We start from the raw sequence: 16,732 nt of genomic DNA, 5'->3' as shown, positions 1-16,732 counted from the left end.
GGCGGCATTTGAGTGTTGCACCGCCGGAACTGGGGGAGTGCGGTGGCCGGAGGAGGCTGGTGTGAAGGTGTTAAGTTCTCTTCTGGAGTGATCAGGACGTTCGCCGAGGTAGTGGCACGAGGCCTTTGCGGACTTTGGCGCAGCCTGCACCTGCGGCTAACACCCGGCGGGAAAAAGCCGGCCTCCAGTATGCGACCTAGTGCTAGGTGGGTTTGGGACCGCGCGGTCCGACTCCCGGGTGCCTGTTATCCTGCGGGGCGCTGGGCACCGTGCCCCCTCGAGGGAGGCAACGGCCAGCCACAGACAAGGAGGAGAGGGTCTCCCGAAGGCCTTAATCATCTTCCTAAGTCTTAGTTCGTAGAATTCAGGCAGTAAGGTGGGTTTGGTTTTGAGGGTTTTCTAGGCTCCATCTTCTAATGTGGTATATTTTCTTTAAAACTCTATTTCTAACCAGCGTTTTCAGGTGCAGTAAATTACGTAATCTCTTTTTTCCTACAACACGTTTCCGCCAGGGTTTGCTTCCTACACCTTCTTGACGTTTTTGCTTAAATGTCATTTAAATGTCACTTGCTTAAGTGACTTGGCTTATGGTTACTAACGAGTTCCCGGTTCCTGCATAATTCTTTTCTACAGCACGTGTCACCGTAGGAGATGGTAAGTATTTTATTTATTCCTTTTTATTATGTAGTGACTAGGATATAGACAGTGTGAGTACAAGGATGTCTTTTGCTCATTACTTTTAAACCATTTGCTAGGAGGCAGTGGTAGACACAATAACAATAAATTCTTGTTGAGTAAATGAACTTAATTCTCATACTGGTCCGGCAATGAGATAGATGGAAAGGAAGGTTCAGAGATTTTAAGTTATCCAAGATCGCAGAAGACTTGGGACTACAGCAAGTCTTCTGTAAACTACTCAGGTCTTTGCCCACTTGACATTGAGAAGTTTATGGAAAGTTTTAAAAAGGGGCGCCTGGGTGGCTCAGTTGGTTAAAGCCTCTCCCTTCAACTCAGGTCATGATCTCAGGGTCCTGGGATGGAGCCCTCCATCAGGCTGTCTGCTCAGCCGGCAGCCTGCTTCCTCCTGTCTCTCTGCCTGCCTCTCTGCCTACTTGTGATCTCTCTCTCTCTGTCAAATAAATAAATAAAATCTTTAAAAAAAATATTTTTTTAAAGACTTTTTACTGAAGTGTAAGATACATGCAAACAATGCATATATAAAATAGATGCTTCAGGGGGTTTTCAAACTCTGACACCCTATAAGCAGTACGTGAATCAAGAAATTACATAAACCTGCACCCCAGAATCCTTCCTTAGGCCTCTTTCCAGTTACTCCAAGTGTAAATACCATCCTGACTTGTAACAAAATGGAATAGTTTTACCCATTTTAAACTCTAAATAATTGGAATCATACAGTATGAACTCTTGTGTTGGTTTCTTTTGCTTAACATTGTGAGATTTATCCTTATTGTTTCCTGTTGTAGTTCTTTCAGCTTATGGGAATTTTTCGTAGGCTAAGTTGTGAACTCATCAATGTTGTTGTTTTTTTTTTAATTTATGACTCTCAAAGCCACTCATGCCCTTTTTGCCTTCTGGACCAGGAATAGAAAGTAAAGGTTAAGTAGTGGTCACATTTTGATTTGTGTAAAATAGAGGAGACAAGTGGTTGGCTGTTTATCATTTGTTCTTACCTTCTGTGATTGCAGGCTAAAAATGGCCTGAGCAGATCAATGTCAGCAAAACTTTCTGAGAAAAATTTACTTCCTATATACCTGGCAGTAGCCAAGTAGGATATCATCACTTTCTTGTTTTATCTACCAAAAGGTTATAGTAGATACCCACTTTTTGCATTTTGGCAGTCAGAAGCATGAAAATGCATTTCTTTGATTGGATTTAAATTTAGATAGTATTTATTGCTATAGGAGAAACTATAAGTGAAAAGTCAGGAGGATGTGAGAGCTGATTTAATAGTTGATTGTGTATGGTTAAAAAGTCAAGCTTATTTACATTGAAGAAGAGGAAGAGGTATAGTAAGAGCTTTGTAAAAAAGTATTATGATTGAAATGTTTGCTATTGTAATATGCAGGAGACAGGCTAGAATTGTTTTTTTAAAGATTTTTATTTATTTATTTGACAGAGATCACAAGTAGGCAGAGAGGCAGGCAGAGAGAAAGAGGGGGAAGCAGGCTCCCCGCTGAGCAGAGAGCCCAATACAGGGCTCGATCGGAGGACCCCAAGATCATGACCCGAGCCGAAGGCAGAGGTTTAACCCACTGAGCCACCCAGGTGCCCTCTGGCTAGAATTTTTAAAGCTAACATTTTCCTCCAGATTGGAGATCATGTGCTACTCATTTTTATATTTCTGATAACCAGCTGTTGCTCCAATAAATGTTAAATGAACAAGGGAATTGTGCTTTATCGGTACAGTTGACCTAAATTTAAAAGTATCTTTATCTACTTAGGCTGTTTTTTAGCAAGTAAAAGTTAATTTGGTAAACTTCTTTCTGGTTTAAAAAATCAGGTGAAACTTTTAAAAAACAGGTGAAACTGATTTTTTAAATTGAGATATAATTTATATAACTTCAATTGGTTTGTTTTAGAACTTGTGCTAGAAATAAATTTGTAGTAAAAACAAGTGTTTACATTGATAACATGAGATCTGTTGAACATAGGAAAAAAATCAAAGATGATTTTAAGATTTGACAGTAATAAACATATTGGCCTAATTTATATGTGATATTTTCCTGAAAAACACTGGATTTGACAAAAATGTGAAAAGGAGTTCTGATTTGGGAGAAATTACTAACTGTAACAAAAACCATCTGGAAACACAGAACAACTTGATGCTTTAGGATCTCCTTTCATATATTACTTGATTCTCAGCAACATCACCTTCAATTTTGCTTGCATACTGATGTATTTTATGATTTTTTTAAAGATTTTATTTATTTGACAAAGAATGAGAGAACAAGCAGGGGGAGTGGCAGGCAGAGGGAGAAGTAGGCTCCCCTCTGAGCAGAGAGCCCATGTGGGGGGTAGATCCCAGGACCCTGGGATCATGAAAGTAGAAGCCTAAGTGACTGATCCACCCAGACCTCCCGTGATTTTTGATTAGTGGTCCATGATTTCTCTCTCTCTCTCTCTTTTAAGATTTTATTTATTTGAGAGAGAGTGAGCGAGAACAGGGGCAGGAGGAGGAGCAGAGGAAGAGAGAGAAGCAGACTCCCTGCTGAGCAGGGAGCCCCTGGAAGGGCTTTATTCCAGGACCCCCGAGATCATGACCTGAGCCAGAGGCAGATGCTTGACAGACTGAGCCACCCAGGCACTCCCATGATTTCTCTTTTTGTATATTAGGCCTTACAAACATGATACTCTACTGATTCACAAAAAAATAATCATGGATTCTTTTTGTTTATTGGTAATGTAACCTGTTGCCAGTAATGTAGAATGTTACCCGTTTTTCTTCCCCATTATTGCTTTTGTATCAATTAGGTGTTAAAACATTTAGTGAACACTTTATTCTCCAAAGGCCTTAAGGAGGTTTGGGCCTTGAAGAATAAATTGCCTTATAGCACCTATAGTAGGCAGCTATTTTTGTTGAAAGTCATTGATCCATGGGAAAGAAGAAAATCCTTTATCCCTGGAGAATCCTAATCAACTTAATAGGTCAAAAAATGACTCATTGTGCCGGGCAGTGCTGGTAGAAGATCCCTCATTTTGGAGAGCTCACAGTAATGGAGAGAGCTTGTAAATACCGTATTTGTCATGAGTAAATACAAGTTCCAAATGTTATGGAAACGTGGGGAAGATAGTATTAACACTTTCTCGGAAATTAGGAAAAGCTTTCAAGGTGGGGCATGAAGATTAATGGAAATTGGGGCGCCTGGGTGGCTCAGTGGGTTGAGCCGCTGCCTTCGGCTCAGGTCATGATCCCAGGGTCCTGGGATCGAGCCCCGCATTGGGCTCTCTGCTCAGCAGGGAGCCTGCTTCCTCCTCTCTCTCTGCCTGCCTCTCTGCCTGCTTGTGATCTCTCTCTGTCAAATAAATAAATAAAATCTTTAAAAAAAAAAAAAAAAGATTAATGGAAATTGACCAAGAATGGAGTCTTGGGGATTCTAGGATTGCTTTCAGGCAGTGGCAACATTATATACGAAAGTGTGAGGGTGCCAGACTATGATTTTTCTGGGGAATTTTGGCTGGAGCTCCCTGGTATGGAGTGGGGATTAGGAGAGTACAGGCTGTGACTATAATTGGGGACAGATTTTGTTTTATTAAGAACCTTTAAATGTTTTTGAGTAGATGAGTGTTGAGAGGAGGCTCTTTACTTGAAGGATATATGTAAATAATGGATTAAAGCAATACATTCCCTTCAGTGATTTGAGTACTTTTTAAGACTGGTTATATCTGAATGTCACCTATGTTATTATTTACTTAATTTTCCTCAAATTCACATTTTAATGTAAAATTTGACTTCTTAAGTATTAGTATATACAAGATGGATTCTTTTGGTTAGTTTTTCTGATATTTATTTAGTAAATTTCTTTCTGTAACTTAAAATAATCGTGGTCATTCACTTGGGGAAACAGGATGTTGGAATATGTTTTCAAAATTTAGTCTATAGCATCCCTTCACACTCTTAAAAATGATTTAGAACTCCAAAGAGGTTTTTTTTTTTTTAATGTAGGTTATAATACATACTCAATTATTAGAAATTAAAACTTTAAAATACTTTAATAATTCACTTAAATCCACTGAATCTTAGTGTACGTAATATAGTGTTATGAGAAATACCTTTTATTTTACAAAAGTAATTTAGTTTGAAGAATATTTTACCTTGCCTTAGAATTTTGCAAGTGTCTTTAATGTTGGGCATAAAGAAAACAGCTAGCTAAAGGCATAAAGGCATCTGCTATCACCTTCTGTATTTGTTACTATGTATGTATGATCTTTATTTTTGGTTGAACTCTCTGAAGAAAATCCAGCCTCATACACATAGGTCATATAGGTAGTTGGGAAAGGTATTGAGTATTTTAATAGTCTTTACAGAAAATTGTGGATGATCTTAGATGCTCTACCAGGGTGACAAGTGGTAGTTTCTTAGTTGCAATGTGGAATCAAAACGTATTAGGGTTTTTTGTATTTCATTGGTTAAAATGTTTTGTTCTATTTTAGAGTGGATCTAACATGCACGATATTGTAAACTTCCTGAACTTTGATACTGAAAGTGAAAAAGAGGGAATGGATTCAAGATAAATTTAGGAAATAAAATCACAAGGATTTGGTGACTTTCTAAATGAGGGTTAGTGAGGTGTGCCTGGGTGGCTTGTCAGTGAATCAGTCTGCTCTTGATTTCTGCTCAGGTCATGATCTCAGGTTTATGAGATTCCCTCCCTCCCCCACATCAGGCTCCTCACTGAGCATGGAGCCTGCATAAGATTCTGCCTCCCCCTCTCCTACCATCATGCATCCCCATCCCTGCCCCTGTGCTGTCTCTAAAAAAAGAAAATTAAAAAATAAATGAGGGTTAGTGAATGTGGCTGTTTTAAAACACAGATTTAGGAGGGGAAAATAATGGATTTTTTAAAAAAAGATCTTATTTTTTATATAATCTCCTCACCCAGTGTGGAGCTCAAACTCACAATTTGAGATCAAGAGTTGCACACTCCATTGACTGAGCCAGCCAGATTCCCCAAAATAATGAGTTTTGACATGGCTTCTTATATAAAATGGCACACAATGTTTCCTTGCTCTCTACCTAGTCTCAGATGCTTCCATGAACTTCTCTTAGCTTTAATATTGTACTTGAAACATGGTTCATATTCAGCTAATGTTTTTAAACCAAAATTACTTAATTTTTATAATCATAGAAGAGGACTTGCTTTTGTGTATTTTTTTTACATATTTATGGTAGAAAAATCAGTATGTACAGATAAACCACTAAATTACACTATCAATGAGAAATTACCAAGTTAACATGTAGTTGCTTACCTTTCTGTACTAAATTCTGTATAATTACATAAATAACATTGTAATTGCTGTGATACATTTTTGTCATCTTAGTCTTTTCCCACAATATGTCCATATCTTTAAGAATTAAAACATGTTGAAAAAATAAAGAACATTTTAGCTTGAGAACCATGTTTCTCATTTTGTCAGAATTTTCATTTTCTGATTGATGTGTTGAATTTTTTGGTAGCTAAAAATACTGTACTTCTAAAATGTAATACATTTTTTTTTAAATGTAATACATTTTTACGATATGTATTACAAATGCCTTATTTTAAATATGTCTTACTGGGCGCCTGGGTGGCTCAGTGGTTAAGCCGCTGCCTTCTGCTCGGGTCATGATCTCAGGGTCCTGGGATCGAGTCCCGCATGGGGCTCTCTGCTCAGCGGGGAGCCTGCTTCCTCCTCTATCTCTCTGCCTGCCTCTCTGCCTACTTGTGATGTCTCTCTGTCAAAAAAAAAAAAAAAAAAAAAAAATCTAAATATGTCTTACTGATACATACTACGTAAACTTAGTTTTAAAATTTTGTATTTTTCCTTTTCAGAGAATAACAGTTCAGAGGGTCAGCATGTTCTCCAACTTGAGGAAGTTTGGAGTAAATCATAAGAAGATATCCATCCTGCATGTTAATGTAAGCTTTTCTTGTAAAATTAAATATACTTCAGCAACTTTATTTCCTGAAAGGCCTCTTATACTCTTAAACTATTATATCTTTATCTTCTTCAGTTTTTCTTAACAGAGAGTGTGGGAGAAACTGTAACCAAGAAGCAGAAGGCTTTATCCCTAGTCTGAAGTGCATTTTGCTACTTCAAAATGCCCTGTGCAGTGTTTTGAAGACTATCCATTTGTATATTCCATTTTGAGGTCCTTAGCACCCCAAGGAGTTACACAGGTTTTCTTTGGTCTTTTCATTGCTGATGCTTTCCAACTGCACACCTGTGGCGGGTAGCACTGTCTTTCCCTCGTCATTATGCAGTGGAAATTTAAATAGTTTTGAGACTCTACTCTTGAAATATTTTATTAGGATCATAGTGTTGTATTGCCAAAAACTGGGTAAGTAATGCATAGGGAATATAGAATATATAGGCATATGTTCCAAGATACCGTAAAAGGTAGATGTGGCAGCCCAGAGTTATTACTAAATACACTAAATGTCACAATTCTAAATGTATTGACAGTCAATAATGTGTATCTAGTGGTCTAGGGATGAGGAATATTCAACCTCTTAGTGGAAACACTGTGAGAAGTTACCTCAGAAATTTTTAAGAATGCCAGTCCTAGTTCTCCCAACTTCCCCTCAGATGTTTTTAAAATTTTCCAGGTGATTCTGATGTGTAGCCACTTCAATAAATTCTGAGTTTCATGACCCCTACGCAGTTCTTAGCACCTGTAGAAAATCAAAGAATAGCCAGTGTGAGAGACCTTATTTAACTTTTCCGGCTTTCTGGGAATTTCAGGTCCTGAGTTTCAAACTATAGCTGTCAGAGTCACCTGGAGGTTGGGGCACCTGGGTGGCTTAGTTGGTTGAGCATCAGACTCTAGGTTTCAGCTCAAGTCCTGATCTCAGGGTTGTGAGATCGAGGCCTATGTCAGGCTCTACACTCCGTGCTATCTGCTTAGGACTCTCCCTTCCCCCTTCATCCCCCACCTCCACTCAAGAGCGGCTGTCTCTCAAATAAATAAATCTTTAGAATCACCTGGAGTGCTTGTTGAAACTCATATAACACTATATTAATTATACTTCAGTTTAAACCCCCTCCTCCCATAGATTGTTTATCTCTCCTCAGAGTTTCTGATTCTCTTGTCTGGAATAGGTCCAGAGAATTTGTGTTCCCTCTGTTGCTAATGCTGCAGATCTTAGAGAACCATCTTCTAAGATCAGCTCAAAATAGTCTTATTTTTGTTTTTTCCTATTGTATAATTTTGGGTTGTCACTTTTTAAAGAAACTGGAGTTAATAAATGGAAACTATTTTAAGGAGATTCAAAGTATTTTCTCTGACAAAACAGTTATGATGTTAAAAGTATTCTAATAAGTCATGCTAAAATAAAATTAATATCAGGTTTCTTTTCTTCTCACTAGAATATGTGTTGCTGTAAAATAAAAGCAAGTTTAAAAAGATTAAAGCCATATGTGCCTCTTGGAAGAAGCTACAGTTCTCTACCAGGTACAAATTTTTATTCTTCTCATTGTACTTAAACTGCTTGTTTGCTTTCTCTCATTGGCAAACATGCCTTTATTAAGGGCATTAAATGCAGGGCATTAAATTCACACGTCATTACTTCCATTTTGGAAGTAGTGGGGTAGTTTTACTTCTTGGCCCTTTCCTTGAGTTGATTAGGAGTTGGAAGTATTGTGATAGAAGCCAGGAGGGAGTATCAGTAAGCCTGTATTCCTCATCTGCTGGCTCAGAAGTTAAGAGGTCTGTACCTGTAGAGTGCTCTTGCTATAAAATACTGTTTTTCTAGTACGTTTCTGATTTTTACACGGAAGTATTTCCTCAATGGAGGTTTGCCCAAGTAATTTATTGTGGAGATACTTAAGATTAGTTAGTTAAGGGCGCCTGGGTGGCTCAGTTGGTTAAGCGACTGCCTTTGGCTCAGGTCATAGTCCTGGAGTCCCGGGATTGAGTCCCGCATCAGGCTCCCAGCTCCACGGGGAGTCTGCTTCTCCCTCTGACCTTCTCGCCTCTCATGCTCTCTCTCAAATAAATAAATAAAATCTTCAAAAAAAAATTAGTTGAATAAATATTTATCTGGGGTAATTTGCATTAGGTAAAATGGCTATTAAAACTTGATGCTTGGAGCGCCTGGGTGGCTCAGTCAGTTGAGCATCTGCCTTCAGCTCTGGTTATGGTCCTGGGATTGAGGCCTGGCATCAGGCTCCTTGCTCAGTGGAGACCCTGCTTCTCCCTCTTCTTCTGCCTGTTGCTCCCCTTGCTTGTGCTATCTCTTTCTCTCTCTACCAATAAATAAATAAAATCTTTAAAAAAACAAAAACAAAAACTCGATGCTTGAAGAACTGACAAATTCTGAATGTTCTTCCTGTGTTTGAAGCAAGCAAGCATATGGGAGACTCTTTGAAACTAGTTTCATTATGTGGCTGTTTTCATTACCATCTTTGTCCTGTGAGAATTATGGAGTAAAAGTACTGATAGGATGTGTGACTTGTAATGACGTGTGAATTTAATGCCCTGCATTATTGATTTGTATCTGTATTTCTATATATTGTCATGCAAATTTATCTGTAGCCATACAGGTGATCTATAAGTCTCAAAACTGCCATCAGGTTTTCAAAATACAGTAGAACTGTTCTTGATTTATTAGAGAAATTTTGCAAAGTTGATTTAAATAAAAGGAAGGTATAGGTTAAAATTATAAATGTAACTGCATTTTTGCTTTAATATTATTAATAAAATATATTATAAGCATGGAGTAAATTATTATGGGCTCTTTGTACTCCAGAAGTACTACTTGGCCTTTTAGAAGTATTAGGTTGTTCTAGCTCCTGTTCAGTTATACCTCCTAAGCCATTTTTAAAGGTACTTTGTGCTTGGGATTACTGAGGGAAGATAGATTTCAAATTGTATGAGAATTCATTATTATCTGATACGAGGATCACTCTTCACTTTTCAAGCCTTGACAATGCACATTTACAGGGCTGTGTATTTTATTTTTCTTTGATTTAAATGCTGTGGCCATAAGATTATTGTTTTGTTTTGTTTTTAAGATTATTGTTAGAACATTCTAATTCTACAATTCTATTATGTCTATTACAGAATTATAGAAAGTGGCAAAGACTGGGGTAAATTTTTATTTTTCTAAGTCTGTGATCTAGAAGTTGATGTTTCAAAACTTTATCTTAGGGGTGCCTGGGTGGTTCAGTTGGTTGAGCGTCTGCCTCCAAGTGAGGTCATGACATGGGGGGAGTCCTGGGATCAAGTCCGGCAATGGACTCTCAGTGGGGAGCCTCCTCTTCCCTGTGCCTGCTGCTCTGCCTACTTGTGCTTTCTCTGTCAAACAAATAAGTAAAGTCTTAAAAAAAACAAAACAAAACAAAACAAAAAAAAACAACTTACATCATCTGTTGCCTTTTCTCTACAGATTGCAGGAAAATGATTTTTAAGTAAATCAGAGTTCTATTTAGCTTGAATTTTACTTTAATTGGAATTACAATATTTGCTTAAAATTGTTTTAACTTTCTTGATTTGCAAATTAAAGGGGGATTTCTTAAAGTTTTAAATTGTAACCCTCTTTCCATTAGGTTTAGTTGGAAATGATATCAAATCGCTTCATTCCGTCATCAGTCCTCCCATAGCTAAGTAAGTACTATCACTGAAACATTCTTTTCCATACGCTGCTGTGAAAAGCCAAGAGGTTCTGTCATGGACTTAATTTAGCATTGTTAATTTAGCTTTCTGCCCTAGCTAAGTATAAGTAGATGTTGGTATGTATCTTAAAAGAGGTATGGGTACGTATCTAAATGCTATTTTTTCCTGAATTTAATACTAAATGTTTTTAATGTAGCAACAGCACATAGAAATAAGTAAAAGATTCATAAGATTGTAGTTTGCTCTTTTGTTAGCTGTTTTGTCAGAATAATGTGTTTTATGTTTTCTCTTTTTCTAGTTTTTCTACCATTATAAAAATTACTGAAATACCAGCTTTGAAATTTGTGTAGCATACCTGTTTTAGTTTTACACTTTTATTAATGTCCATCTTTTTTTCCCCCTACTTTTTAAACAGAATCCGTAATATTGGAATTATGGCTCATATTGATGCAGGCAAAACTACCACCACAGAAAGAATATTGTACTATTCTGGATACACAAGATCACTGGGAGGTTAGAATGGATTCCTCCTCTCCCCAACCCCCATTAGCAAAAAGCATCATTGGAAAATATTTTGATTAAGAAGTCAACCTAGAGATCTTATGTATGGCATAGAAGCACTGATGTCTAAACTGCAACACAAAGATAAGGTAGTTTGAACACCCACTTAAGAGTCTTTGTAGGTTCAAGTAAACATTTAGATTCATAGGACTATCTTGGGCCACAATTCACCCTGGTCTGTTCAGAAGGCTGTTAGAACAGGAAGCAAAGCTTCCCAGCACAATGGTAGTTTGTTTCTTCATTTCTTAAAGCAGTCCACCTAAGTGTCTGGGAGCTACCTTCTTTAGGTACCCAAAAGTGATAGTTTCCTTTAACAAGATTCACAGGAGCCACACTGGCTTACAATCTTCATGTCCCTTAGGAATATGTACCTCTTCCACATGGGCAGTTTTCCAGGTGTATAGCTCCATGGGCAGTCTTCCAGGTTTACCATAAAAGACATGCCATAGCCCACTCAGGAAGGCCTAAAGCTGTTTATCTCTTCAGGTATTTACAGTTTCATAAAGCTCTTCTCAGTTCAGATGTAGCTTACAAATTACAAATTATTTTTTCTATAATACATGTTGCCTAGCACCATAGTTGACATACTTGTGTTTGCTGGCTTCTAGAAGAAAAGAACAAGAAAGTTAACCAAAGGTAAAGTTTTCAGGCAGAAGAAGGAGGGATTTTGTTAATCCCAGTCACAGTAGTAGTACTGTTTACCTCAGTTTTGATTTTTAAATTATAATATGTCAAAAACTGTTACTCTTGACCAGTTGTGCACATTTGAATCCCCATGTAGTTTTTTGGTTTGGTTTGGTTTTTAATTGACAGTGCCATAGCTCTACTCTGGAAATTAAGATTTAGAAAGTATATATATGGCTAGTTGTCATATTTTTGTATCATGTATTTTAAAAGTCTACATTTATCTCATACACATTTATGATTGTTGTGTTTCTCTGATGAATCCACTTTTTTTAATCATTAAGAAGTGCCTTTATCTCTGGTGAAATAGTTTGTTTTGAAATTTGAGATTTCAAGGTCAAGAGGTCCTTATGACCAGAAGTGGAAATGAGTAATTTTTTCAGAAGCTCCACAGAAATTTTGAAATGCGTTATATTGACAACCATTTCTCTAGACCCTTCAAACTGGTTGAGACTTAATAGTATTTATAGAGGAAAAGAACACCCAGGATTAGAATATTCATGGTGACAGTTTCCAAAATGTTTGAACACATGTGTTTCTCATAGAACTATTGCTGTGTAAATGGGGGCTATGACCCCAAAACATGGAACATTATTAGGCTTCTTCTATTGTGGCACAAATATGTTCCTTTTTTTTTTTTTTTAAAGTTAACATATAATGGATTATTTGTCTTAGGTGTACAGGTCTGTAATTCATCAGTCTTTTTTTTTTTTTTTTTTAAGATTATTTATTTATTTATTTATTTGACAGAGAGAGATTACAAGTAGGCAGAGAGGCAGGCAGAGAGAGAGAGGAGGAAGCAGGCTCCCTGCTGAGCGGAGAGCCTGATGCGGGACTCGATCCCAGGACCCTGAGATCATGACCTGAGCCGAAGGCAGCGGCTTAACCCACTGAGCCACCCAGGCGCCCTAATTCATCAGTCTTAACACAATACACAGTGCTCACCATAGCACATACCCTCCCCAGTGTCTATCACCCAGTCACCCTGTCCTTCCCCCCCCCCCCCCTTCCACTCCCCTCCAGCAATCCTCAGTTTGTTTCTTGAGATTAAGAGTCTGTTATGGTTTGTCTCCCTCTCTGGTTTCATGTTGTTTCATTTTTTCCTCCCTTCTCCTATCATCCTCTGTCTTGTTTCTCAAATTCCTTGTATCAGTGAGATCATATGATAATTGTCTTTCTCTGATTGATTTATGTTGCTTAGCATAATTGCCTCTAGTTCATCCACATCCTTGCAAATGGCAAGATTTTGTTTTTTGATGGCTGCATAGTATTCCATTGTGTGTGTGTATATACACACACCACATCTTCTTTATCCATTTATGTGTTGATGGACATCTAGGCTCTTTCCATAACTTGGCTATTGTGGACATTGATGCTATAAGCATTGGGATGCATGTGCCCCTTTGGATCACATTTGTATCCTTGGGGTAAATACCCAGTTCTGCAATTGGTGGGTCATAGGGTGGTTCTATTTTCAACTTTTTGAGGAACCTTCATACTGTTTTCTAGAATGGCTTCACTAGGTTGCATTCCCACCAACAGTATAGGAGGGTTCTCCTATCTCCGCATCCTCACCAACACCTTTCATTTTTTGATTTGTTAATTTTAGCCATTCTGACTGGTGTGAGGTGGTATTTCACTGTGGTTTAGATTTGTATTTCCCTGATGCCGAGTGATGTTGAACACTTTTTCATGTCTCTCTTCGCCATTTGGATGCCTTCTTTGCCAAAATGTCTGTTCATGTCTTCTGCTCATTTCTTGATTGGATTTATTTGTTCCTTGGATGTTGAGTTTGGTAAGTTCCTTATAGACTTTAGATACTAGCCCTTTATCTGTTATGTCATTTGCAAATATCTTCTCCCATTCTGTCAGTTGTCTTTTGGTTTTGTTGACTGTTTCCTTTGCTGTGCAAAAGCTTTTGATCTTGATGAAGTCCCAGTAATTCATTTTTGCCCTTGCCTCACTCGCTTTCAGTGATGTTTCTAGGAAGAAGTTACTGCGGCTGAGGTCCAAGAGGTTGCTGCATGTGTTCTCCTTAAGGATTTTGATGGATTCCTGTCTCACATTGAAGTCTTTCATCCATTTTGAGTCTGTTTTTGTGTATGGTGTAAGGAAATGGTCCAGTTTCATTTTTCTGCATGTGGTTAATTTTCCCAACACCATTTGTTGAAGAGACTTGTTTTTTTTCCATTGGACAGTCTTCCCTGCTTTGTCAAAGATTAGTTGACCATAGAGTTGAGGGCCCATTTCTGGGCTCTCTATTCTGTTCCGTTGATCTCTGTGTCTGTTTTTGTGCCAGTGTCGTACTGTCTTGATGATGACAGCTTTGTAATCGAGCTTGAAGTCTGGAATTGTGATGCCACCAGCTATGGTTTTCTTTTTCAACATTTCTCTGGCTATTGGGGACTTTTCTATTTTCATATAAATTTTAAGATTCTTTGTTCCATTTCTTTGAAAAAAGTTGGTGGTATCTTGATAGGGATTGCATTAAGTGTGTAGATTGCTCTAGGTAGCATAGACATTTTCGCAGTATTTGTTCTTCCGATCCATGAGCGTGGAACGTTTTTCCATTTCTTTATGTCTTCCTTAATTTCTTTCATGAGTATTCTATAGTTTTCTGAGTAAAAATTCTTTGCCTCTTTGGTTAGATTTATTCCTAGGTATCTTAGGGTTTTGGGTGCAGTTGTCAAAGGGATCAACTCCTTAATTTCTCTTTTTTCTGTCTTGGTGGTGGTGTATAGAATACAACTGATTTCTGTGCATTGATTTTATATCTTGACACTTTACTGAATTGCAGTATGAGTTCTAGCAGTTTTGGGGTGGAGTCTTTTGGGTTTTCCACATGCAGTATCATATCATCTGCAAAGAGTGAAAGTTTGACTTTTTTGCCAATTCAGATGCCTTTTATTTCTTTTTGTTTTGTGATTGCTGAGGCTAGGACTTCTAGTACTTTGTTGAATAGTAGTGGTGATCATGGACATCCCTGCCATGTTCCTGACCTTAGCGGAAAAGCTCTCAGTTTTTCCCCATTGAGAATGATATTCGCTGTGGGTTTTTCATAGATGGCTTTTATGATATTAAGGTATGTACCCTCTATCCCTACACTGTGAAGAGTTTTGATCAAGAAGGGATGTTGTTCTTTGTCAAATGCTTTATCAGCATCTATTGAATATATCATATGGTTCTTGTTCTTTCTTTTATTAATGTATTGTATCACATTGATTGATTTGCGGATGTTGGACCAAACTTGCAGCCCAGGAATAAATTCCACTTGGTCGTGGTGAATCATCCTTTTAATGTACTGTTGGATCCTATTGACTAGTATTTTGGTGATAGTTTTTGCATCCATGTTCATCAGGGATATTGGTCTGATATTATCAAATCAGATATCATCTGATATTATTCTCCTTTTTTGGGGGATAATTCTCCTTTTTGATGGGGTCTTCTTCTGGTTTTAGGATGAGGGTAATGCTGGCCTCATAAAATGAGTTTGGAAGTTTTCTTTCCACTTCTATTTTTTGGAAGAGTTTCAGGAAAATAGGTATTAATTCTCCATTAAATATTTGGTAGAATCCCCTGAAAAGCCATCTGGCCCTGGACTCTTGTTTGTGGGAGATTTTTTTATTACTGCTTCTATTTCCTTACCGGTTATGGGTCCATTCAGGTTTTCTATTTCTTCTGGTTCAGTTGTGGTAGTTTATATGTCTCTAGGAATGTATCCATTTCTTCCAGATTGTCTAATTTGCTGGTGTATAGTTGGTCATAATATGTTCCTATAATTGTTTGTGTTTCTTTGGTGTTGGTTGTGATCTCTCCTCTTTCATTCATGATTTTATTAATTTGGGTCCTTTCTCTTTTCTTTTGATAAGTCTGGCCAAGGGTTTATCAGTCTTATTCTTTCAAAGAACCAGCTCCTAGTTTCATTGAGCTGTTCTGCTGTTCTTTTGGTTTCTGTTTCATTGATTTCTGCTCTAATTTTTATTATTTCTCTTCTACTGGGTTTAGGGTTTATTTGCTGTTCTTTCTCCAACTTCTTTAGGTGTAGAGTTAGGTTGTATATTTGAGACCTTTCTTCTTTCTTGAGAAAGTCTTGTATTGCTATATACTTTCCTCTTAGGACCACCTTTGCTGCATCCCAAAGGTTTTGAATAGTCACATTTTCATTTCCATTTGCTTCCATGAATTTTTTAAATTCTTCTTTAATTTCCTGGTTGACCCATTCATTCTTCAGTAGGATGCTCTTTAGGCTCCATGTATTTGAGTACTTTCCTACTTTCCTCTTGTGGTTGAGTTCTAGTTTCAAAGCATTGTGATCTGAAAATATGCAGGGAATGATCCCAATCTTTTGTGTCTAATTTGTGACCAAGGATGTGATCTATTCTGGAGAATGTTCCATGTGCACTAGAGAAGAATGTGTATTCTGTTTTGGGATGGAATGATCTGAATCTATCTGTGATGTCTGTTTGTTCCAGTGTGTCATTTAAAGCCTTTATTTCCTTGTTGATCTTTAGCTTAGATGATCTGTCCATTTCTGTGAGGAGGGTGTTACAGTCCACTACTATTATTGTATTATTGTTGATATGTTTCTTTGATTTTGTTATTAATTGGTTTATATAATTGGCTGCTCCCATGTTAGGGGCATAGATATTTAAAATTGTTAGATCTTCTTGTTGTATAGACCCTTGAAGTATGTTATAGTGTCCTTCCTCATCTCTTATTATAGTCTTTGGTTTGAAATCTATTTTATCTGTTATAAAGATTACAACCCCAGGTTTCTTTTGATGTCTGTTAGCATGGTAAATTGTTTTCCACCCTCTCACTTTAAATCTGGAGGTGTCTTTGAATCTAAAATGGTCTCTTGCAGACAGTATATTGATGGGCCTTGTTTTTTGTTGTTGTTGTTTTTTAATCTATTCTGATAGACCCTGTGTCTTTTGATTGGGGAATTTAGCCCATTTACATTCAGGGTAACTACTGAAAGATATGAATTTAGTGCCATTGTATTGCCTGTGAGGTAACTGTTACTGTATATTGTCTCTGTTCCATGTTAGTTTTAGGCTCTCTCTTTGCCTAGGGTACCCCTTTCAATATTTCCTGTATGGCTAGTTTGGGGTTTACAAATTTTTTAAGTTTTTGTTTCTCCTGAAGCTT

General features: G+C 37.5%; 1 protein-coding gene across 9 annotated transcripts in view; it reads left to right on the top strand.

The window, feature by feature from the left end:
- The first annotated feature begins 12 nt into the window (after positions 1 to 12).
- Positions 13 to 16,732, top strand: part of GFM2 (GTP dependent ribosome recycling factor mitochondrial 2) — a 79,996-nt gene continuing 63,276 nt past the window's right edge. For 6 of the 9 annotated variants that reach the window (XR_009354012.1, XR_009354011.1, XM_059175242.1 and 3 more), the window contains exons 1-6: positions 14 to 206; positions 5,173 to 5,299; positions 6,552 to 6,638; positions 8,089 to 8,173; positions 10,270 to 10,327; positions 10,752 to 10,849. Coding sequence is in view for 4 of the 9 variants with exons in the window: in XM_059175242.1 (XP_059031225.1) it covers positions 5,294 to 5,299; positions 6,552 to 6,638; positions 8,089 to 8,173; positions 10,270 to 10,327; positions 10,752 to 10,849 (334 nt within the window). In the remaining 5 variants the exon portion in view is untranslated. Of the gene's footprint in view, positions 207 to 5,172; positions 5,300 to 6,551; positions 6,639 to 8,088; positions 8,174 to 10,269; positions 10,328 to 10,751; positions 10,987 to 16,732 lie in introns of those variants that run through there. The other 3 variants (XR_009354015.1, XR_009354013.1, XR_009354014.1) reach the window with 3 other exon arrangements.

The sequence above is a fragment of the Mustela lutreola genome, chromosome 5, assembly GCF_030435805.1.
Source record: "Mustela lutreola isolate mMusLut2 chromosome 5, mMusLut2.pri, whole genome shotgun sequence".
Lineage (NCBI taxonomy): Eukaryota > Metazoa > Chordata > Mammalia > Carnivora > Mustelidae > Mustela > Mustela lutreola.
This window is presented reverse-complemented; position numbering and strand designations above follow the sequence as displayed.